Source organism: Fusarium sambucinum, chromosome IV (assembly GCF_050947815.1).
Source record: "Fusarium sambucinum isolate potato_lamoka chromosome IV, whole genome shotgun sequence".
Classification (NCBI taxonomy): Eukaryota; Fungi; Ascomycota; class Sordariomycetes; order Hypocreales; family Nectriaceae; genus Fusarium; species Fusarium sambucinum.
In genome coordinates, this window is record NC_139291.1 from 4,728,193 (window position 1) to 4,751,947 (window position 23,755).

Consider the following 23,755-nt stretch of genomic DNA (forward strand, 5'->3'; position numbering starts at 1 on the left):
TCTTTGGCGGGTCTTGGGGCCTAGAAGTGGGAGAAATGGGGGAGGTCTGTGGGTGTGAGGTCTGTGGCGGTGGAGGGACCCGACACACCTGATGAGCTGCAGCAAGGAACTTGACTGTATTAAGGGTATTGATTGCCAAGGTACTGTGTGCTGCTTTGAATGATGATGTTGAGTTGAGATACCATGCGGTGCTTGATTTGCAGAGTAATCAATCACTCAATATCAAAGTTTGATAAGATACGCTGGACGTTGAAGATGTTTATTATAAAAGCAGGAACAAAAACGTTTAAAGGACGGGAAATAAGATGTCCACTACTAACGTACGTAGGTTCATTGCCTTGCTGTTACAGCGCGTACAGCTAGCTACCTAATACTAAAAGTGCTATGTAAGCTTGGAGTCGTAGGTCAAATGTCAAGTCCCCTTGTCCAAATCATTTTTCCGTTCTCGTACTGAGTGATTATTATTCGCCTCTTCCACCACAAAGGCCTAGAATCTGCTGCAGGAGGATGGGTAGTGGATCGCATGCGAGATTATATGAATGGATGGCTAAAATAAAACGGAAACTGATGGCGAAAAAGAAAATAAAGACGCAATCGAAGCTCGGCAACAGCGAGGCTATAATAAAAGCGAAGCTGATGAGTGAGCCTCTGCCTACGTAACTAAACTAAAGTGACTCAAGCTCAAGCAAGCTGAGGAAGCTCGTGCGCTCAAAGTGGTCTAATAAATGACAGCTGAAATGAAGGAAATACGCAATGCCTTGGATCCTGCTTAATATTTCAGCAGGCTGGCATTGCCATTTGGTGAGGTTGGGAGCTTTGATTTTGATTACATATGGCCACTGGTGGAATTGTTTCAGGCGTAGCTGGAGATGACAGGGGCATGCACATTCTCCCTTGCACACCATTTCCAATTATTGCTCACTTTTGTCTGTTCTTCCTAGCAATATTAAAATATAACAATACTCGGCTCCGGTTTCTGGGAATGCTCCAGGGCATGGTTCTTTGTTGAGGGGTTCATCATAGCTTTGATCCAGAGTTAGACAGGCTACGGAACAAAGGATTGATGGCATGGCAGGCCGCTATTTTGGCTGACGCCAAGTCTGCCGATGACTGATATGAGGATCGGTGGACAGCATGAATCCATCCCACTACGCATAATTAATAAATAACCTTGACGGACACCTGTGTGGACAAACAATCGAGCACAGTGATGCGATATCTCATCTATCCCGTCCAGACCGACAGTATGATATTGTACCACTCTTTAAAACGAGCCAAGCTTGTCAAATAAGCTCTTGCATGACGATTGAGTCCCATAGAATAACCAACATGACCATTTCTGATGCAGCGGGTGGCTTGCTTTGTATGCGGGTGAAACACACAACGTTGTAGCATGGCAAAGTAAATAATGGCCAGACACTCTCCGCATTTCTTCTGAGTCAATATTCAAATATCGACATGCTAAATACTAGCTAGTCTAAAATTCCGAGTCATCTCTCTATGGAAAACCATCACGAGACCGCCATCTCATATCATGTCCATGACTATAACCTTGTCCACGAGATGAGCTTGCGTCGGGCCGTCAGCCAAGGAAGCTAATTACCTTGAAAGCGGTTGCGCTTGGAGCATTTCGGTTCGGCTTTGAACCCCCACGTACCGCACTTCCATCGATTTGTTAGTAATTGGGTGTTATCATATCGCCATTGGCGGCTATCACAAAGTATACGAATATTTTTATCGATTTTTCAGAAGTACGGTCTGTTGCAAAATTAAAAGGTATGGACGACTATATTAACGTTGATAATTCCCAATACATTATCAAGATACCAACTATCATGAAGGATCATGCTGAGCCAAGAACCGGTTAGGCAGAGGGCGTGTTCTCGACTTCCCCAGGCACGACGTATTCGGATGATATACTGCCGATCCTCTCATGCAAATCAACGGTTTTGTCGCCCAAACTGAATCAGGAAATGATTGATACTTTCGGGAAAATTTCCACCATTTCAATCGTAAAAATCGCCGATATCTGCCCTACCCTAGACCCTCGAGAAGATCGCATTCTGACAAGGGAAGCACATTATATATCAATATCCCTTAATGCTAGATACTGCTTCATATATCTTACAGCAACTTGATGGAATTTTGTGTCAATTCTCATATCCCTCTTTTCATCTGTCTGCTGACAGAGAACCAAGGTCGCCGCTCATTTGTCTAGGTGGGACAACCAACAAACAATGCCACCCACCAGAAACTTGGGCTTTTTTTCGTCGCAGAGCCAACATAACCATAGACACAATTGTGATTTTTTTTTGACTGCAGACCTGAACTTTGCTGAGTCGCTTCTATCGAGCCTCCTCGTCATTTCCGCGTTAGAGGCTTGCACAGACTCCGCTGAGACTGCCACGATCCTATGTCCTAAATATTGATCAGGATCAAGCCAGACATGATTGGCTGTCATGGCGTACGTTGCCGCTGCATCGGCGCTTAACTTTTGTAAGCACCAACAAGACATCCTTTGACAACGAATTGGAAGCGAACAGCAGTCAATGATCGCCGAGGCTGCATTCAATGAACATCTGATTTGGAGGATCTAGCTAGATCAGGACAGAGTTGCATTATGAAATGAAGTTTGTCAACATCCCAACCGAATCTAATGGGTAGTAGAAAAGTTGATCTTTAGACTACAAAAATAAATAGCCTAAGAAGTACGATCTAAGTAGCATAAACTGGCCTACTAATTTCGTCTCTTTTGCTTATGGCGGCCAGCTTTTCTGGTACCCTGATGCCAATACAAAAGCAGTGTTGAAGAACATGTCAACAAATCCTCGTTAATAATCATTAATAGTATCAAGTTTGGGTGAATGATGTCAGAACTTAATTCTAGCTCAAAGCCAGAAACATCCAACCGACGCATTATCTAGTCGCCGCTGATTTTAGCATGCCGGAAGTACTTCATCCCAACCCAAGCTACAACAACCCATACCCATGCCATTACACCCGTGAGAATGATCAACGCAGGGTAGTATCCCACAATTGGCAGAGTATCATCATCTTCGAACTCTGGCGGCGCATATGGAGTCTTGCCCACGTCCCACGCCCAGCTCCAGAGATCAAGACAAGATCCCATTCCAACGACAAACACAAACCATGTCACGCACAGAACAACCCATCCCCACCATTCCGTGTCCGCGTAGTCCCAGTCTTCATGTGCCGGCAACGTGTTGGATGACAGACCACTGAACGACAATGGGGATTTTGCTCTGTTTGTGAGCCGTCTGCGTTGTGATGATGTCGATTTTACACTGTTGAAGTAAGAGTCTGGTCCTGGTGATATCGACAGGCTCTGCCTGATTGTTGATGAGCTACCAGGTATCTGGAGCATATCTTCCTCATCTGTAGACGTATAAGATGCTCCATCTTGATCTGCTAGTGCTGTTGAACGAGCTGTGGCATGCAAGGATGCCACCTTCGTAGGAAGTACAGGTGCCGTGCCGAGTCCCCCAGGCAAAGGCGCAAACCCATCGACATGCGTGCGTCGCGCACCCCCTTGTGCCGCATTTAGATCCAGAGATTCTATTGGCGACGAACTTTGGGTCTGCACAGCCGTAGGATCGAGCCCATATGCAACAGCATGTGAAGTGTCGATAACCAGGGACCTGCTCTCTCTGCGCTCGCGTTGTGCTCCTCGACCAAGCAGGGCAGCTTTCCTGAGAGATCCCCGGCGTCTTCGTGTTCGTTGATATTGTATTACGCTAGCAGATGGTCGGGCAGCAGGCCGAGGGGTTGTCGCAGGGGCATCGTCGTCGATCGCATTTTCGGTCTGTTCACGTCGCTTTTCTGGTGATGCCCTCAAAAAGGGGAACTTGGACAAGATGCTCGAATTTGAGGAGTTTCGTCGACGGGGTGAAGAGAGTGTAGGAAAATTGTCCTGTTTGTTTTCTGAAGTGCCCTCCATCGCGAGGTTGTAAGTGGGAGCGCCAAGCAAAGTGGTTATTTAGATTCGCTTTTCAGAATGTCGAGAGAAGAACCAAGAAGTTGGGGCCAGCATTCGGTAGGTAGTGGGAGCAAAATCATTCACGGTCACAGTTATGTGCCGCGAACTATTATTATTGATGTAAAGGGAATAGCTGCATGGCTTCCGTAGCCTTCGTATGATCTGAACTGTCGCAAAAGTAGAAGTTGCAAGGACTGCTAAAGCCAGATAGAGGACATGAAGCTAATGACGATATCTTTGAGGCGTCGAGAGAGGTCAGCCACAAAGAAGGGCCCAGGGACTCTATCCGCTAGAACAGACATGGATGATGTGGCTTGGGCGCTTGTGTAGCCCCTGCATCCTCCGGAGTACCCCTGAAAAACCCCATCGGTCCGTCCGCCTCCACAGTGGACAACTTAATGGTTATCGATCGCGACGTCAACCTACGCATTCCATCTTGTCTTCCGTTTCGTCAAGGCTTGCGCTATCGACGAAACCAGTTTGCGCCCAAAACCTTGAACCTCCATGTCACGGTTTCCGAGTCTCTAAAACGGGGTTCCTGGAATCAATCGATCGGCTTGTCGATCTAACTGAATAAAGAAGCGCGTTATCCGAAAGCAGCAGCACATGTCGGACTATCCAGGTGCTTGTCCTCCTCAGAAACTCCGCCCGCCAAGTCTGGTTTTCCAGGGCGACAGCGACGACGATTTTGACATAACGAACCTCGAAAATTTTGCAGACGGTGGTGTTGATAGGAATAACGACTCTATCGCTATCAATCACCAACTCAACCATAACGCCGTCGCTCAGAATTCGACAGCGAATCTACTGATACCCTCCACGACAACTACGTCCTCTTCCTCTCTATCACTCCCGACAATGAACGCCGAAGACGAGACAGCGGACTCTCCTTCGTCCCCTGGATTTAAGAACCCTTTCAATTTCCAGACGCAGGTGATCTCTGCAGGCCCTGTCAAGTCGGTGTGTAGCCTTTCTTCACATGTCTCCAACAATACGCTGATATATCTTTTCGTAGAACATTGGACAACGTCGCGGACACAGATACAAGCACAGTAGTATCTCGTCTCAACATCAAATCTTCAAAGAACCACCACAGAGACCCCCACCAGTCCTTCCCGCTTCTCTCCCTATCCCGACCGCTCGCGAGGCATGGAAAAGCATGACAAAGGACCAGCGTATTCACTGTTACTGGAGTATGTGCCACCTTACTGTGGCTACTTATATCTTCTTCCGCTCCGAGGGTTCTCTTGCTACTACGGCTCTCTCGCATCTTGTCTTCTTCGATGCCGGCAGTGCTGCTGTCTGTGTCATGGTTGACGTCCTTGGTAACTTTGAGGTTTGGCGACGCAGCAGTATCCGGCACCCCTTTGGTCTCGAGAGAGCCGAGGTCCTTGCTGGATTCGCCATGTCCGTTTTCCTTCTCTTTGGAGGGTTTGACTTGGTGTCACACACACTTAAGCATTTCCTCGAGTCTCTTGGCAACCATGAGGCTCATCATGAACACGGCCATGACAGTCCAGATGGTTCTATTGACCTTGTGTCTGCTGCTGCTATGGTGAGCACCCTAGTCTCGGCATACGGTCTCCGAAACCATGCTCGTATTGCCAAACTTCTGCGTGTCTCGTACCTTGCTGCTTTGCCAAGTGTACTGTCAAACCCCTTCCACTTCCTCACGCTCTCATTCTCCGCTGTCATTGCTCTTCTTCCACTCCTCTCTATCTCACTCTACACGTGGCTCGACCGTCTTATTTGTGCTGTTATCGCCTTTGCCATGTTTGCCCTTGGTATGCGGCTAGCCGTCGCACAGGGCCTTATGCTACTCATGTCCTATGGTGGCAGTGATGGCAACAACGGCGTCAGTGCCGTCCTTCGAGAGATTGAGACTGAACCAAGCGTCGTTGCTATTGACGATGCGCAATTCTGGCAGGTCCACTATGGTCTTTGCATGGCCAACCTCAAGTTAAGCGTCGTCAAAGGTTATGATGAGATGTCCATAAGCAAGCTACGGCAGCGTATCTCGGGCTTAATCCAGAACAGACTAGGTGAAGGATACGGCCACGGCGGAAGTATTAGATGGGAGGTGACGCTACAAATGAGTACAGAGGGCAGTACATAAGGAGCACAACATCACTTCGAAGCAGGATAGTGGAAGCATACATGTTAACCTTTAATTTTGCACATATATAAATGCCACTACCGAATAAAGTACTTTTACACATATTCTCTTTCATCATTTGACCCCCTAGTGGGTAACATAAAGGTTTTCTAAGCTTTAGGATATATAAATAAATAGCCTAAGAAGCCCTGATCTAAGTAGCATAAACTCACATACTAATTTCGTCTCTTATTCAAGCCTCTTCACCGGCTTATCTATCCATAACTAAGAAAGTGGTGATAATCTAATTCCAACAATCATACAACTCCTTCAACTCCAGTGAAGAATCATGTGTCTCATTTTAACAAGAGACCTGCTGCCTAGAGCAGGCCCCGCCGACCTTGCTTAGAACAGGTCCCGTTGGCCTGCTTAGAATAGGCCCCAACGACCTTGCTTACGGTCTCTTCTGGCGTTACCGTTTTTTCGTTCGCGACCGTCGAGCTGCCGCAGGCTCTCCATTTTCTCGAGAACTAGCTCAAGCAATTCCTTACGGCGAATAACCTCCAGATGCCGACGGATCTTGGGATCTTCCTTGGCGAATTTCTCGATCTCGTCGTCAGATAGATGCTGGCGACCAAGACGGCGATCCAGCTCCCTAGGAAAGCTATAATAAAACTCTGTGAGGAGCTCCACGTTTAGGAAAAGAACAGCAGTGGAGGCCATCTTCGTCGCAGCGGCATCAAGGAAAACCTCAGGGCAGTAGTACTTGTTCTTGGGGTCAGCACACTGCTTGGATTTGACTGCAAGCAGTCGCATCTTGATAATGTCGGCTCTGTCACGCAAGAAAACAGCCTCTCGCCCTGTATATATATATGTTAGCCCGCTTTTGAGTTTGAGACCCATCTTTATGTGTGTGTTGGACTTACCCTTGCTCAGAAGAGCAGCGCTGAAGCCACCGGCGCCGCTACGGTTATCGCCCTCGACCACAACCTCGCCCTTACGGGCCTTGTCGACGTAGGTCATGACATCCTTGATTTTTCGTCTTCCACCAACACTATCCTCGAGGGATTTTAAGGCTCTCTCGCAGTCCTGGAGCTCCTTCTTAAGCACAGCACCGACGTGATCACGTCCCTTAGTCCACTCCTGGTTCTCCAATTCGATCTCGAATTTATAGGGTTTGATACAATTTTCCACTTGGTCGCTCGTGCTGTAAAACTTATCGCTAAGAATGCTCGAGGCGGCTTCCAAGATAGCCTGACGGGTGGTAGGGTTACTGGAGAAGCTGGAATTGCTGATAAGGGAGTCGATGTGAGCCTGTATAGAAGATGCAACTGCGGTGGTGGCCAAACGCCCAACACCGAGCTTCGTAAGCGCGGATGTAGAAGCATCCAACTGTCGGTGCCAGTAAAGAGAATCGGCAGGAGCTTTGGGTAGATCTGCTAGACTGTCCAAGTCGGGGTTTACTGGCGAGAGATCTTCGATGGGCTTGTTCCAATACCTGGCCGCGAGCAAGTCAAGGACCTTCTGGTCCAGTTCCTGCTTCAGAAGCTCGTGCATCTGAGGACGTCCAAACTCCTCGGCAAACTGCTTGAAAGAGTGCTTGAAGGAATCCAAGCTCTCTGCAAGATAGGATTCGGCCGAAAGCGGGCGGTCGTTATATTGAACCTTGAACTCGTATGTGGCCTCCTCAAGCTCTTGTCTAATAGCATCACTGGTGCTTTGTAGGCTTCCAGACATTGTCTGCTCCAAGACATGCATAAGCTTCTTGCGGAGCGTCTTGGTTCCAACATTGACTTCAGCTCCAGGACCGAATTCCCTGGGGTGGGCGTCAAAGAAGGTCTTCTCTTGTTTGTTAATTTGGGCAAGTCGATTGGTGTTGCCCATCTTGAATAATCCTTGGTTTTGAGGCGCCTTGGAAATCACACCCACATACCCCAGCCTCAAGGGGTATTGTTGATCATTCAAGATGTTTGCCCCACGGACGGGATCGACCAAGTCCATCTTAGTAACCACACCGATTGTTCGCTCACCCCTAGGGTCAACCCTGCGAGACGCGCGGAGAGCAGTCGAGTTTGCTAAATCTACGTCGGCAGCAGAGATGGCAAGGATGACATTGGGAGGTTGAATGTACTTATCACAAAGCTCGGAAATTTTCTGCTTCAATTCCAGGGGCTGGTTTTGTCCTACAACCTGAATGTATCCGGGAAGATCGATAAGTGACAGGTCGGGCACGTTCGGGGAGTAGACGGTTAGATGAATTGGGTCGTCAGAGACACACTGGCTATCGGGGACGGCAAGGTTGAGTTCGGTCAGAGTCCGCTGAATTGATGAAAAGTCGGTGATATGTCTCAGTCCAAGATCGGGAAACTCGCCATACTCCTCCTTGGCAGATGGCGTGTTGACGAGAGTCAGCTCAATTGGCCTCCTTGTAACCATGTTGGAACCCTTTGGGAGAAATTCGTGACCAACGATGGCCTCCAAGACGGAGCTCTTTCCAGAAGACTGGGATCCTATAACCACAATGGAGGGAAGAGTCAAGGTGCTAGACTGTCCAACCTTTTGGAGAATAGTTCGAATCTCGATCATCTTCTTGGTTAGAAGCATCATCTGGTCGTCCTTAGCCACCTGTTCGACATTTCGAGGATCCTCATCGTCCGACTGGTCGTAGCCATAAGCAGCGGCTGTAGCACCCACAGCAGCTGCGGCACCAACCTTGCTCTGCTTCGGCTCGCCACCGCCTGAACCGCCTGAACCACCAGTACCAACATCTTCTTGTAGTTTTAGGATTTGTTTGACCCAATCTGGTAGTTCGGCTTTCTCTTTCGTAGATTCCCATCCTCGATTTACTTGATCAGCTATGTCCTTGGCACCGCCAAATAAGCTCGAAGCTGCGCTCGAAACGGTATCTGTGGTTGTGTTGAATAGGTTCACCGCGAATGTGCCGGCCTCTATTAAAATTAGCCATTGTTTGATATATGTTTGTGTGTGTGGGATTGAAGTTGTGACATACGAGCTGCTTGGTATTGAACCCAGGCAAAAGCACCGATGGCCACACCGCCAAACATTGCCGGCACCCTCAGAAACTTGACCATAAGTTTAGGTAAGAATCTAGCAAAGGAGGCATTCCTTGTAGTGACGGCATTGTGAAAAGCATTGTTTCCGCCTTGCCACATTCGTTTTCGTGTCGCTCGAATCGCAGCATCAGCTTGGAGGAGGCCACCCGTAGATTGACGATGCAAGTGCCTGACGGGAAGGACCGTAGCCCTGCGTGGAAGAGGTCGCAACCCAGCGGCGAGTAGTCCACTCATGCTGACCTTACGTCTTCTGTGATGTAAGCTTAAGGTCCCGATGATAAGGGCCGACGGCTCGCCCAAGTTGATGGTAGTAGCATTCGATGTAGGTTATGAATATTGAGCCGCTTTTTAGGTCCTGAACAAGACACAAGGCGGGGCATGTGACACTAAGCCTGATTAGGCCACTTACAACTTTGACATAGGTATGTCCAGCAATGAACCTCTTAAGGTAAGACTAGGGGAATTTACCTAAAATACTCTAAGATAGGTACTCTAAGATTCCATAAGACATTACCCTAAATCACCTATACCTACCAGCTACCTAACCAGAAACCTGTCAAAGGGATCTACCTACATACACAATGCTAAGGCTTCCGTCAGAGACCTCCATAGCCCACCTAGATCGCAGGCCCGATTGGTCAAATAATCGTAAGATCCCCCACGAAGGCCTCTTTCAATAACTGGAATAAACTCTTCATAAGAATGAGAGAGGCATCTTTCAGCTTCATGCACAGCTGGTGTCTTAACAAACAGCATGTATTCTAGTCCGGCTGGGATCATAGCTTTCATGAGTTCTTGATATGATTTCTGCCGCTGAAGTGGATCATAAAGTCGACGCAAAGTGAGCTACATTCCTGTAGTAACAGGAAGACGGAGTGTGACTTGACTGTAAAACTGTAATAGTCTTTTCATCCAACTGTGTCCATGGGTCTTGATGTGTTGGCTTCATGACCACCTGCCGCCAATCATCGAATTGCAACAACCCTGACTAGTGGGTGAAAGAAAAGTTAGCCTCCTAAATCTTAGGGTATAGAAATAAGTAGTCTAAGAGCCATTGTCTAAGGAGCATAAAGTGACCTACTAATTTCGTCTCTTGTGCTTCCAGCGATCAATGTTTCTAATACCCTGAGGCAGCCAGGTTGCGAGGTAGTGACCCCACTAAGCTTTTAGCGTTTGAGCTTATCGCCACGTGACTATCTTATCTGTCGCAAAATTTCTAGAGGGGCGCATATCGAGGAAGTTCTCAAGTATCAACTTTCCCGTGTCAACATCAAATCTTTGCGCCAACGCCGACACAATGGCGATCACCAAAGAAGTAAGCCAGCAGAGAACTGTATGGATTCAAAGAGCTAACGGTTCCTACAGAAAGCGAAAGGACGTCTTGATAAGTGGTATCGACTAGCGAAAGAGAAGGGCTATCGTGCTCGAGCTGCCTTCAAACTTATCCAGCTCAACAAGAAGTATGGCTTCTTGGAGAAGAGCAAGGTCCTTCTGGATCTATGTGCTGCACCTGGCTCATGGCTTCAAGTAGCGGCCGAGGTGATGCCCCAAGGCAGTCTTATTATTGGTTGTGATTTGAGTCCTATCAAGCCAATTCCTCGAGTCACATCCTTTCAGTCTGATATCACAACTGAAGACTGTCGGGCAACCTTACGAAACCTCTTAAAGGGCTATAAATGCGACTCCGTCATACACGATGGAGCGCCTAATGTCGGTACTGCTTGGACTCAGGACGCTTTTGACCAGAATGCGTAAGTAGGGCTCTTTCTTTGTTACCAATGCTTGTGCTAACTGTTGTAACTAGGCTTGTTTTACAGTCGTTGAAGCTCGCAACGGAGTTTTTGAAACCGGACGGTACATTCGTAACAAAAGTCTTCAGATCCAAAGACTACAACTCCCTCCTATGGGTTTTCAAGCAACTCTTCAACAAGGTGGAAGCAACTAAGCCGTCCAGTTCTAGGAACGTGTCAAGTGAAATTTTTGTCGTCTGTCGTGGATATAAGGCACCAAAGAAGATGGATCCTCGATTCTTGGATCCCACATATGTCTTTGCCGAACTCGCTGGCCCAACACCCAACAACGAGGCCAAGGTCTACAACCCCGAAGTCAAGAAGCGCAAGCGAGATGGTTACGAGGAAGGAGACTTCCTTCAGTTCAAGGAAATGCCTGCCAGCGAGTTTATCCAGACCACCGATCCCATTGCTGTTCTGGGCTCTTACAACAAACTCACTTTCCAGCAACCACGCAACGGAGATGTAGCATTGGCTGCGCTTGACAAACTCCCTGAAACAACAGACGAAATCCGAAACAACTGCTCTGATCTTCGTGTGCTGGGAAGAAAGGATTTCAAACTGCTTCTGAGATGGAGATTGAAAGTTCGAGATATTTTTGGCTTCGAAACAAAGAAGGCTCTCAACACTGAGGAAACTGAGGAAGTTGCCGAAGTCGAGTCAATGGACGAGGAACTCAAGATCCAACAGGAGCTTGAAGACATGAAGGACCGAGAAAACTCCAAAAGAAGGCGAGAAAAGCGAAGAGAGAACGAACGCAAACAACGTGAGATTGTGCGCATGCAACTCAATATGACGGCCCCTATGGACATCGGAATGGAAGAAGCCGGCCCCATTGGAGAAGGCGCAATGTTCTCGCTCAAGAAAGTTGACAAGACAGACGCTATGCGGAGACTGAATCGCGGCAAGATGATTGTCCCTTCTCAGGTGCCTCAGAAGCAAGTAGACAGTGGTCTTGGCTCGTCTGGAGAAACAGATGATGAGAGTGATCCTGAAGAGGATCGTTTGGAGCGAGAGCTCGATTCTATGTACGACCATTACAAGGAGCGCAAGTCTGAGATTGACGCAAAATACCGAGCAAAGAAAGCCCGGAAGGAGCACGGTGATGATGAGTGGGAAGGCCTGTCTGGCGAAGAAGCCGAAGAAAAGAACGACTCTTCTGATTTTGAAGAAGAAGATTCTTCTGATGATGACGACGATGAAGGTGCAGCCCCCACACAAGGACTCATTCGCGATCTGGATTCCTCAAAGGGAGCCAACGGACTATCCAAGCGGGCGACAAATTTCTTCAGCCAGGATGTCTTCCAAGGTATCACAGGCATTGTACCTGAAGAGGAGTCCGCCGAAGACAGCGCGGATGAAGAGATCAACCGAGATGCAGCCGCTGTTGTCGCTCAACAATCCAAGGTTCGCAAGGTTGAAACACCCACTGCCAAGTCCTCCGAAATCAAGGAGACCACTCTTGACTCTGATTCCGACATGGAAGACAACGAGAACGGCTTCGAGGTTGTGAAACGAGATGAAGAGGACGATTGGGACAAGGATCAACGAAGAGCTGATGGTCGACTTGACATTGACATCATCACTGCAGAGGCCATGACCCTTGCACATCAACTCGCTACAGGACAGAAAACAACACATGATGCTATTGACGACGGATTCAACAAGTACGCCTTCCGCGACCGTGATGGCCTACCGGACTGGTTCGTCGAGGATGAAACAAGACACGACAAGCTTCAGAAGCCCATCTCCAAGGCCGCGGCGCAAGCGATCAAGGAGAAGATGCGAGCCTTTAATGCTCGTCCTATCAAGAAGGTGCGCGAGGCAAAAGCTCGCAAGAAGTTCAAGGCTGCGCAGCAGCTGGAGAAGCTCAAGAAGAAGTCCGACATGCTCAACAACGACGAGAACATGACAGAGAAGGAAAAGGCAGAAAGCATTGGGCGACTTATGGCCAGAGCACAGAAGAAGAAACCGACAAAGCAGGCAGCCAAACTTGTCGTGGCTCGTGGTCTCAACCGTGGTATCAAGGGACGTCCCAAGGGTGTCAAGGGCCGCTACAGAATTGTCGATCCTCGTATGAAGAAGGAGCTGCGAGCACAGAAGAGGATCTCCAAGAAGAAAAAATAATCACTTGTTTCGGGTTAGGGCGTGGAAATAGACATTGCATCTTGATTTTATTTTTTGCGTGGAGTTGGTCTAGTCTGTATATTGTTTCTCAGGCTTACGTCGCGAACAAATGTCGATGTAGGATATAGGGGGCCTGTGAAATCCAAGTCGTACCTGTGGAGGATTCATATCAGCATCACACGGAAAAGTAAAAGAGATTCTTGAGTTTTTATTACCAGTAATTGACAGCTAGGACGAAGCCTTCGTCCTCTTCGGCGCATGATTGCAGAACTTTATGATACCTTGAAAATGTGAACATGTTGAACATTAACACAAAAGAATGAGGCTCGACTTACCACATAGCTGGAAGATATAACATATCTCCGGGGTTCAGTGTTACCCGTAGAGGCCGAGCAAGATGCGAAAATTTGGTAGCGTTCTGCTCAGGCCTATCCGGGTCCCAGATAGCAAAGGGGACAGCCTCGGCATTGGAGTCCATCTCAAGTTGCATGCCATTTTCTCCCCGTTTGTATGTCGCGGGTTTGAGAGACTGCTCATTGACACAAGGATGGCAGAGTGAAGGCAACAGAACGAAGTGTTTTCTTCCCAATACTTGGACGTATATGTTTTCGTAGTTGTCCTTGTGCATAGCTGTCACTGACTTCGAGTTGCCGATCCACAGGTTGACAGCATCGGGGTCTTTGGCGAGTGCTATTCTCGCAAAAGGAACATCTTTCTGAACATCTGAAAATAGACTTATGTATTCTTCACGAAGGTTGTCGTTCTCTGTGACACTAATTAGTACATCGCTATCGTAGTAAATGTGTAAACTTACGAGTTTGTGCATATCGGACTTCAGCGTCAGCAGGAAAATCAGGGTCAGTCTCCTGTCGAGCGACGTATTCGAGCAATTCTCCAAAAGGCTGGTCCTCGTAGTGAGGCTTGGCAAAAACCAGGGACTCCTCTCCAGGAGGAACGGTAGGCATGTCAGCATTACTATTACGAGTTAGTGACGACAGTTTCATTATATCTCGATGTTTCACGAAATAGTAAGACATACCCATGTGGTGTGACAGCAACGTTCACATATTGACCCTTCAAGGCAGAGAGTAGATAGGCAGAGTTCCATTCCCGACAGGCTTTCCAAGAAGAAGCTCCACCTCTTACGACAAAAGGTGTGTTGCGAGCGACATATCGCATAAATTCGAGCGGGCTTGGCTCATCGTGAAACTCATCGATTGCGTTGCTGTTGAGCTCGTTGAAGGTGGAGATGAGATTCTCGATCGCCTTGTCTGCAGAGAAGGTCTCGTCTTCAAGACTATTTTCTGGGTTTGTACAAGACATCTGGCGTTGCATAGCAAGTTGCTTTGCTCAGTTAATATGTGCCGGTATTTTGAGTGAAGTTGGGATTGGGCGTTTTGATAGTGGAGTGAGGCGATACCTAATAGTGAGTGGACAGAAAATTGACCATACAAACCCCATAGATTAATGGCCTATCCATCGAAACAAAAGACATACTGCAATAGGAGTTTCAACGTATTGTTTCACGCCATAGTTTTAGAATTAAAACGATGTAGAATAACAAGAGATCCAGTCTTGCAGATATCTTGAAGATATTTTATCCTTTCTGAAGCGCCTTGTTCATGCTATGATCCAATGCTTAAGAAGATCTAGCTTTCTCTTCAACTTTGGAAAATGGCAATTGACGAACACCATTTGCACTGCGAAAACTTCAACTTGAGAAATCTACTCTGTACAATAAACTACGACAGGAGTTAGCAAAGCATTTGCCATTCCTTCGTGTTAAACACACAACTTGGTAAAATGAAACAATAAGCAATAGCTGCTGCCACGGAACCACAGACTGCGTGCTCTCCAAGATGGTAGTGCACTGAGCTACGATGTAAGACACAATGACTGCTGAGGCTGGATAAATAAACGCCATGTCTTGCGCTGGGAACTAATCATGCACAGTGGTACTTGCAACTTTCAACCCTTGCCGACCAAGGCTGGAAGAGCTGGAACATCTGGAATGGGAACCACATGGCAACGGCATGGCCTAACAAGGAGTTGAAAGACATTTTTGTCAGTGCTTCAGTGATTTGTAGGCTAATGACATGTGAGATTGAAACAAATTGAGGCGTTCATGATGAAGACTTGCTTTTGTGAGCTTCGAAGCTTAGACGGATAGCAAGGACATGGGTTTGAAGTGGTTTCCAGAACAGGACGAAAGGGTGGCATCGGGTGCAGCTCCTTGCTTCAAGGGGTCACAAACGCAGTTCGTAAAAGATTCGAGATGGATGCGAACGTTTAGCTGGTGAGTGACCAATACTGAGCTCTGCACTGCAAGGTAAGACTGGTTGACGCCCAAATTGATATTGTGTAACCACAAAGTATCACAGGCTAAATTGGGAGGAAGTGAGATGGACGGGAGCCGATCTGAGATGGGACGGATGTACAGTGGAGCTGCAGCTAACCCTTCGGGGGGGGACTCGGGGGAGACGGAAGACGCTGCAAACCTGGTTCAGTGCCAGGTTCCTGGGCCATGTTTTCTTTTGATCATTCCAAAGAAGCTGATCTTTTCACCCACTACCGATGCATATGCAGCAGCGAGTGATATCTTCGGTAATATGTTGTTCAAGTCAGGAGACTTGTGTACTTCTACGGGTGAATTGAGTTCCCTCCTCCCTAAAACGTAAGAGTAAGAAACATGTTGTTAACCTTGACCTTGTTCTCGTTCGTACACGGGCCTCTCCTGCTAATGGAAACGGTAAGAGGCAGCCCTTAGCGGCTTTGTTGATCTGATCTCCCTTTTGCTTTCCATTCCCGGAATACTTGTCCCATCCCATACCCAAACTTGTCGGGACATTCATTTTACCAATTCCCAATTGAGTGTCTGATCTCGTTGCTTTTGTCTTGCCAGAGGCATTCATTCTTCGACTGCAGTACAATTCCTCAAAACCCCACATCAAGGCAGCCCGTCAGATTTTTCGACTTTAAACTTTGACTTTAACCTGGATTTGGACTTGAGATCCAGGGCATCTGCTTGGTAAACTAGAATCGCGCCTTGTTGTCATAGCTTCGATTTTAGGTAGGTACAGACACGGTTGGGTTTAGGTGGTTTTACCTGGTTTTACATGCCATTTCTTTCCCACTTTCCGTAGCGTCGGTTCTTTTTTCCACGTCCTTCATCAACCCCAACATTCATCGCCTCATACATATTATTTCCTCGTCTGTATTGTATTTACCTCTTCCATTGTACAAAGTACGAGTCAACATTTGAAAGCCATACCGTTAGTCCCAATTCCGGGGGTTTGACCTTGTCCTCCCAACTTCAAGCGCCCAGCTTGGTCAAAGTCTCGTGACCTGATCTGAGTTGCATCTGATCTGGCCAGGTCTAACCTGTCTGATCCGATCTGACGACAATATACGCTTGTGGTAATCGCTAACACGAGCCTCAACGCGCTCTGGTCGCTGCTAAGGTCCTGAACTTACTTCAACCTTGCTTGCTCTGTTCAGCATCGCCTGTTCTTCTCGGGCGGCGCTGCCCGCCTTGGTCGAACCACTGCCAGTAATATCCATATTTCGAAAAGCCATTCTTGCCCATGTCACGCCAGTCAAGTCAAGACATTCTAAAGCTTAAGCTCATTCTCTTGCTTCACCTTCAACCAACTCAACCCTTCACTTTCGCTCTTACATATTCGCATATGGAACAATAACCGACTCAAATCTCACCATCCGTCCTCATGATTTGGTACTTCCTGTACCCACTCCGAGGGTCAGTCTTATTTGCCCGACTCATACCGTCCCTATCCCCGTCCCCGTCCCCGTCCCCGTCCCCGTCCTTCCGTCCCGCTCTCCGCTCCGCTCCCCGCCCCGTCGTCCATCTTAACTCACATCCCATCGCAGAACAACGGAAGCTCCGGTCCTAGCACCTACTCACCCTGTCCGTCGTGCTCTATATCGATATGGATCATATGCTGCCAGCCATGTTGTCGCGACTCTCCTTGTCTCGGTAGTCGTGGCTACCATACTAATCTATCCCATCCCCTACCTCTTCACAAGTGACTACGTCAATGGCGCATCCAACCTACCACACCATGCTTGGACTGTCGCTCAGCCGCTGCCTTACGGCGCAACCATCCGCCCAGATGTCATGATGCGCTCTATCTGGGTTCACGGTAGCTACATGCAGGCACTGAAGCAGGATTTACTCGTCTCTGCTCTCGAGTTGCAGAATGAGCTACTAGGGACCACTGAGAACTTCAGTCCCATCCGGGCCCGAAACGTTGCTCGCTCTTTACCTGAATCCGGTACTGATCTTTCAACAAGTCAACGAGATGCTTTCCATGCCATTAATGGTTTGAACAATCAGTCCTGGTTCTTTCACTCACCACTACAGTACTGGGATTGCATGGAGGAGAATATCCTGGCTGATCATGCTATCCTGACAACCGTCAACGACAAAAAGACTCAGTCCACCTCGGTCAACGTCACCCTTAGACATTCCATCGTTTTCAGTGGGAAAAGGTTCGAAGAAAGACGTATCGTCGCTGCCGATGCTCTTGTTATCACATTGATCTACCTACGGGACTCGCCAGTGGGCAAACAATGGGAGAGAAAAGCCGCATTGCTTCCAGACAAGGTGTCCAGCAAATGGGATATCTACCCACCCGATGGCCGATCTACCATGAGCCAACTCTACGAATTTCAGTTTCGTCCTATATCAAGTCAAGATACGGCCATTCTAGCTGTCGCATATGGGTTGACCGCCATCTATTTCCTCATGAGTTTGTCTAAATTGCGGGCTTTCAAGTCCAAGTTTGGTCTCATCATCACTGTTATATCCCAGATCGCTTTCTCCGTCATGTCCAGCTTCACCGTTTGCGCCATCTTCAGACTGGATTTGTCACGGATTCCCAGAGCGGCTTATCCATTAGTTGTCCTCTCCATGAGCCTTGAGAACATTTTTAGACTCATCAACGCCGTTATCATTGCTCCCGCCGAAGACTCGACAAGCAACCGTATTGGTCAGGCTTTTGGAGAGACTGCTCATACAGCCATCACTAGCTCACTGCAAAATGTCTTTCTTCTGTTGCTGCTCTCTCGCTGGGTATCCCCCGGTGTTTCAGCTTTCTGCATGTTTGTAGCCGTTGCGATTGGCTTTGACCTTTTTTACCTCTCAACCTTCTTCTTGTCCGTCCTCAGCGTTGACGTCCGACGTACAGAGCTCAGTGATGCGCTTGCAAAAGCTTCAATACGCCATTACCGTGGAGAATCCGATTTCAAGCCACGAGGAACATGGGAGCTCGTTCTCCAAGGCAAAGCGACTCTGTCAACACGAATAGCAGGCACTGTTATCATGCTTGGCTTTATATTCATCGCCCAGTGGCACTTCTTTGAAGCTGCCGCGATTGTCAACCTTTTTAAGCACTTATATCAGGGTCATGGTGCGCTAGAGAATAGCAGCTCGCCACAAACATCACTGGACTCAATTCACCAAGCGAGAAGCCCAAAATCCTGGCTGAGATTACAAGATCACGAGACAGCTCAGGAGATTATCAGCATCATCAAACCTACAGCCCATAGCTACGTTGCGAGGGTCTATGAGCCCGTTGTATTCGTCATGAAGGGCTCCGATCGTATGCCTCACTACAAGGAACCAACTCTACTCCCAGCACTTTACGACTTTATCAACCACCAACTCACCCGATTCGTCGTCATTATTATGGTAGTCATTGCCGGTCTTCGATTATTGACAAGCTTTCTTTTGTGGGAAGACGAAACTGACGACGATGATCGACACTCAGATACTGATCCTACATTGGACGTCAAGTCTTTCCATGGAGGTCATGACCTTGATATAACGATGCTGACAGCTACGCCTGATGGTCGAATTGTCTCAGTTGGCCTGGACCGTGCAATCCGGGTCTGGGACGCCAAATCTGCCAGTCTGCACTACACAATCGCCAAAGGCGAGGAGTTCGAGGATGCCTTGTTTCCGGTTCTAGCCATGACCATCAATGACAACTCAAAATGGTTGGCTATATTGTCTCGTTACAAAATAGCCCTGTGGAATCTCAAAGAGAATACCTGGGGGCCTTCGATGTCTGTTAACCTTGAGGGTCAGAAAACAGAAGCCTTCTTCTTTGGCTCTTCCGAGCCAAGACGCGACATTCCTAGGCTAATACTAGTGCGTCGCAATGGAACATTGACCGAATACATACCAGACGCGGGAGAAGGAGCCGACTATGGCATATGTCGAAGCCCATTGACCTGCGTGCGGCCCTTGATAGGGAAGCGTAAGGATCACCTACGATTGAATCTTGACCGCAATACTGATCCCATGACTGTAATAGGAAGCAAGCAGGCATCTCCATTACTTGCCATCATTACCGCATCTCGACGAGGCTGTGTTCATGCGGCAACCAAGGAAACACTATCTTGGAACTCTCAAAGTGTTGAGCTGGAGGGAACTGAACATGACGAAGTTCATCAAGTGGTTCCTCTCGCTTCATTGGGTCTGTTCCTGATCGCTGGGGCCATCCGAGTTCATCTTGTCAACATGGAAGATTACAGTCTCGTACATACATTTTTGACCGAGCGGATGGCGCCGCGTTCCTTGCAGAGTGCATTCTTTAGTCACTCGTCGTCACGGCTAGGAACCGATGGGCTCGCCTGGTTGACCTTGTGTTATACTAGCGCAGAGACAGGGGATTGTGTAGTGCAGACATTTGCCCCTCTTGATGATCACGACATGATCTATTACCAAAATTCCGCGACACCATCCAGTAGCGGATGGTGTGCCTGGGAATCTACTAAGGAGACGAAGAAGAATGTACAAAACCCTGGCTCATGGAGTGTTTTGTCTGATGGTAGTGTTGTGGGCATACGACAAAAGTCAAACAGGGCTCTCGACGCCCAGACCAACGGGCGACGGAAAACAGAAGGTCTTCGGCACCGATCACCACGCAAAGAACCAGGGCGAGACCTCTTTGGACGCTGGGAGATCTGGAGCGCTCCGCAGAGTGGCCTCTTGAGAACTGACGAGACACGGCCACTATTCCAAGCCGATGAAAGAGCAGGACATTTGATCGTGACAGATCTCGGCCCTGTGGTGCGAGTGGGCCAGCGGTCAATCGCCTTCAGTTTTGGTAACGTGGTGAAACTGGTTACTGTCGGTGGGCACGAACGTTTCGACAGCAGTACGACAGACAACGATTCCGAGCACTTGAACGTTGGAAGTAGACGTCGAAAGCCAGGGGCATTGGTGCGACCCAGGGCTTGGAGCTAATTACTGGACGAGGAAACGTCATTATCTGGGAATGTTTGGCGTTTAGCTCGATGCAATGATATAGGTTCTGGATGCATCTTGACGGGTTTTGGGTAGAGGCGCAAAATGGTGTCTTTTTTTGTATACCTGTATCAGGGGTTCTCGACTGGGGGCACATTTAAAGGGAGTGAATGGCATCGGTATAGAAACAGGCCGGCGTACACAGCATATATGGTTGGAAATCGAATCGTTTGTTCAATATGTGCATTCATACAATACGTACTTAGGAAGGTGCAGAAGGAGTACTTTAGTCCTAACATGCTATGGTTTCATATTCTTCCACAGGAGCATCAAGACGCGGCATACTCGTTTCAAATCAGCTTCCGATTTGGATACAGACCTTGAGACGAAAATGACAATACGTAATGATGCCAAAGACTCTAGTGCGCCAAAGATGGAGAGTGACCCGGGAATCTGGAAGAACCAACCAAGAAGCTCACCGCTGGTCCGACCATCTGCCTTGGTCAAGCTGGTCGGGGCGGGGCAGAAAGAGAGAGGTAAAGGAGTGACGTGAAGTAGGATACCACCAAAACTGAAGAGGCTGGGGCTTCAGGCGAGCATAGTATGGGGCACATTGCGTGTAAGTCAAGTCCCAATATTCAGGGCTGAACGGAGACACACTAGGATGAGGTATGAATAGGTAGAACTATTGGATTATGTGGAAGCTACGTGTTCAAGAGGGAGGTCGCATGAACAGAGGCCACCCGCGATGTTGGACAGATGATGATTGAATGGAAGATACGAGGTTGATGGTTGAGGGAGAGATAATCCAGGAGGCTGGGGAGTCCAGGGTAAACGACGACTGGGGGTCTGCGGATCAGACACTATCGCAAACTAGGACCTTGAACTGGAGTAATCGGATGATGGTTAATGTTGAATTTAGTGTCATCAGTGAATGGATGAGTTTTCAGTTTTTCCAAAGTGCGCAGTCAGAAATCTGGCTGTGTTGCATGTTGGGCAATAAGCACAAGAGTTTTTGTGCTGCATTGAAGCCTGACACAAAAGTTGTATAGACACTATAGTAAAGCAAGTTATGAGAGGGTCGCATTACCTCATAGTTGCAAGCTGTCAAAGTAGAAAGCTTGTCAATGATATGCATGAAATCATTCTAGGTGGCTTCGACGAGTGATGGGACGCTGACAATTAAAATCTGCGGGTCTGGTCTTGGGAAAGTCTCCATCCAGATGTCTCTGGTTTGAAGGACTGACTAAAAGTGTCTGTCTCACTATTGAACTTATTCGTGTGCACCAGTCTATCTTGTAGGGTCATGTTCATTCGTCGCCGAGCATACTCCTTGGATCGGGCTGACCGTTGATGCCCGTTAGGCATTACACAGTTCAACTGTAGGGACGTTGTGAATTGTAGTCAAGTTTGTTAACAAATGTCGACGTTGGCCTTGGACACTGCTATAACTTGCAAGTGATACTAAATGAAGCGGATGTTGCGCAAGTACCTAGGGATAGGTAACGAGAACTCGCAATGAAAAGACCTGATTAGGAAATATCCCAGGTATGGAAATGTCGAGTTCAAAAGACAAGAGGAAAGAAGGTGTTTAAGAAAACTTCTTATGCATGTCTTTCAGCTTCCATGAGAAAGAGCCCAACTCATTTCCACCTGACGTTGTCATGCTTGCTTGATATTTCTTTTTCCCTTTGACCTTCTTTTCTTCTTCCTCACCCTTTAGATTACCCAACCTCCTCGAAATCCCTGCCCCGCCGCCTCTTTGCACCTTTTCCCATTTCGATTATTCTATTGATTTATTGGTTGGGTCTGTGTTATTATTTTTCATCTTTTTAGATTTGCCCACGATCAAGGTCAAGCTTCCCGGAACGTGCTCGCGTTGTGCCGCGTTGATTAACCCTCGTGAGGCGCGTATCTCTTATTCTTTTTTTCTTTTTTTCTTTTCTTTTCATGTAGTCTCAAGAGACTTGAACTCATTAATCTTTAGTCGTGCTACCACGGACTGGACTCGACTAATTTGATATTAAGCAAATATTCTTTCGGCGACTTCAATCTTCAAAGACAAAAATAGCACTGCGATATCTTGAAATTAATCGACTTGGCGCAAGTGAGCTCTGTTTACCCCTGCAACGCAACAAAAACCGTCACAATCGAGTCAATTGGGCCAGTCACCAAACACTGACTACGTTGTTAAACAAATCAACAAACAGTCGACTATTTACGCTGCAAATACCCGTCAGTCATCTCTCATCACCATCTTCAAACAAGGTCCCCCGATCAGACTAGATCCCCTACCCTGGTCAGCTCCAGGTGTCTGATTTGGGTTCAGGGTCCCCTGGTCTAGCTTGGTAGGCCATCTCACAGACCTGCTCTTGAAGAGAACCCTAGTCGATAGCCCACTGACCGTCTTGTTAGACCTCTCCGCTCACCGCCTGCCCTTGTCATTCGCTGAACCTGGAGGTGCATCAATCCGGTCCCATATTCGACAGCGCGCGCGACTGGCCGGCCGTATAACAACTTTCAGACGAGCCTGCCATCCTGTCGTTTCTCCGTCATGCTCTTCGGTGTCGCCAGCATTGCGTCTGTTTCCTGCTGCTAGTCTTTCGTTTGCTATTGAGCGTTCTGCCTGTAGTCTTGCGGTCCTTGGCACTAGAATTGCAATTTCGCGTTTCTTCACCTGCGTCTTATTCGCCGTCGTTGCACGCTGAAGCAGTTGATCACCACTGGCTTCTTGGTCGTTCATGCGCATGCGCCTTCGTTTGTTGCTCGCCTCTGAACTCGAAATAACTCAATTGGTTGCAAACAGTTTCCTTGTTCGGTACTGCAACTTTCAACCGTCATTCGTCACTCGTTCCTGTCCCAGCGCCGTCCTTCTGGATCTTCCAAATCTCATCTCATCGTTACCATCCGAATCGGCCATCACCAACACGCATCGGATCCAATCACAGTCTGCCAGCTGTCGCGCGCGCATTCACTTTGACTCGCCGGCCCCGTAGAGTCGCACATTTGCAGACCAAGCGATAGGCCCTCGCCTTACGGTTCCTGGTTTACTCTGGCTGCCTCTCATCATTCTGCATCGTGCGAGCTGCTGCAACAATTTGCGCTTGCAGCTGTGGAGCTCAGTAACGGTTAGTTCAACCAACCTCCTTCTACTTGCCTCCATAATCTCTTACCTCCCTGCTTCTCCTTCGTCGCATGTCTTGCTTTGGTCTATGACGCCTGTCACCCGTGCTCACATTCATATGCGAGTCCATTTCCTTCCCCTCCCATGGCCCCTCTGTTGCCCTAGTCGGTAAACCACATCGAAACTAAAGCAAAGTCCCTAGTCTCACTCGTGGATCATACTGCGTCTCGCTCATCTGAATCTCAGCCCTACCTTGAAAGTAACAGTCAGGCTGC

General features: G+C 48.1%; 6 protein-coding genes across 6 annotated transcripts; 3 read left to right on the forward strand and 3 right to left on the reverse strand.

Annotated features, from left to right (window-relative positions):
* Positions 1-2,920: 2,920 nt before the first annotated feature.
* FSST1_001597 (PIG-Y family protein) lies at positions 2,921-3,958 on the reverse strand (the record flags this gene model as incomplete). The annotated part of the gene is made up of 1 exon (XM_083227505.1): positions 2,921-3,958. The coding sequence occupies one exon, from the start codon at positions 3,956-3,958 to the stop codon at positions 2,921-2,923; it is 1,038 nt and encodes a 345-aa protein (XP_083091779.1).
* Positions 3,959-4,603: 645 nt separating this feature from the next.
* FSST1_001598 (Zn(2+) transporter ZRG17) lies at positions 4,604-6,113 on the forward strand (the record flags this gene model as incomplete). Its single annotated transcript, XM_083227506.1, has 2 exons — positions 4,604-4,957; positions 5,013-6,113. The coding sequence occupies 2 exons, from the start codon at positions 4,604-4,606 to the stop codon at positions 6,111-6,113; spliced, it is 1,455 nt and encodes a 484-aa protein (XP_083091780.1).
* Positions 6,114-6,521: 408 nt separating this feature from the next.
* On the reverse strand, positions 6,522-9,400 carry FSST1_001599 (dynamin-related GTPase MGM1; the record flags this gene model as incomplete). The annotated part of the gene is made up of 3 exons (XM_083227507.1): positions 6,522-6,952; positions 7,019-9,040; positions 9,103-9,400. 3 exons carry the CDS (start codon positions 9,398-9,400, stop codon positions 6,522-6,524), a joined length of 2,751 nt encoding a protein of 916 aa, XP_083091781.1.
* A 1,063-nt stretch (positions 9,401-10,463) lies between these two features.
* FSST1_001600 (27S pre-rRNA (guanosine2922-2'-O)-methyltransferase) lies at positions 10,464-13,083 on the forward strand (the record flags this gene model as incomplete). The annotated part of the gene is made up of 3 exons (XM_083227508.1): positions 10,464-10,481; positions 10,532-10,917; positions 10,971-13,083. 3 exons carry the CDS (start codon positions 10,464-10,466, stop codon positions 13,081-13,083), a joined length of 2,517 nt encoding a protein of 838 aa, XP_083091782.1.
* A 47-nt stretch (positions 13,084-13,130) lies between these two features.
* Positions 13,131-14,406, reverse strand: FSST1_001601 (cupin-like domain-containing protein; the record flags this gene model as incomplete). The annotated part of the gene is made up of 5 exons (XM_083227509.1): positions 13,131-13,236; positions 13,299-13,364; positions 13,419-13,848; positions 13,898-14,058; positions 14,123-14,406. The coding sequence occupies 5 exons, from the start codon at positions 14,404-14,406 to the stop codon at positions 13,131-13,133; spliced, it is 1,047 nt and encodes a 348-aa protein (XP_083091783.1).
* Positions 14,407-16,808: 2,402 nt separating this feature from the next.
* On the forward strand, positions 16,809-20,356 carry FSST1_001602 (sterol-sensing domain of SREBP cleavage-activation-domain-containing protein; the record flags this gene model as incomplete). The annotated part of the gene is made up of 2 exons (XM_083227510.1): positions 16,809-16,840; positions 16,972-20,356. 2 exons carry the CDS (start codon positions 16,809-16,811, stop codon positions 20,354-20,356), a joined length of 3,417 nt encoding a protein of 1,138 aa, XP_083091784.1.
* Positions 20,357-23,755: the final 3,399 nt, after the last annotated feature.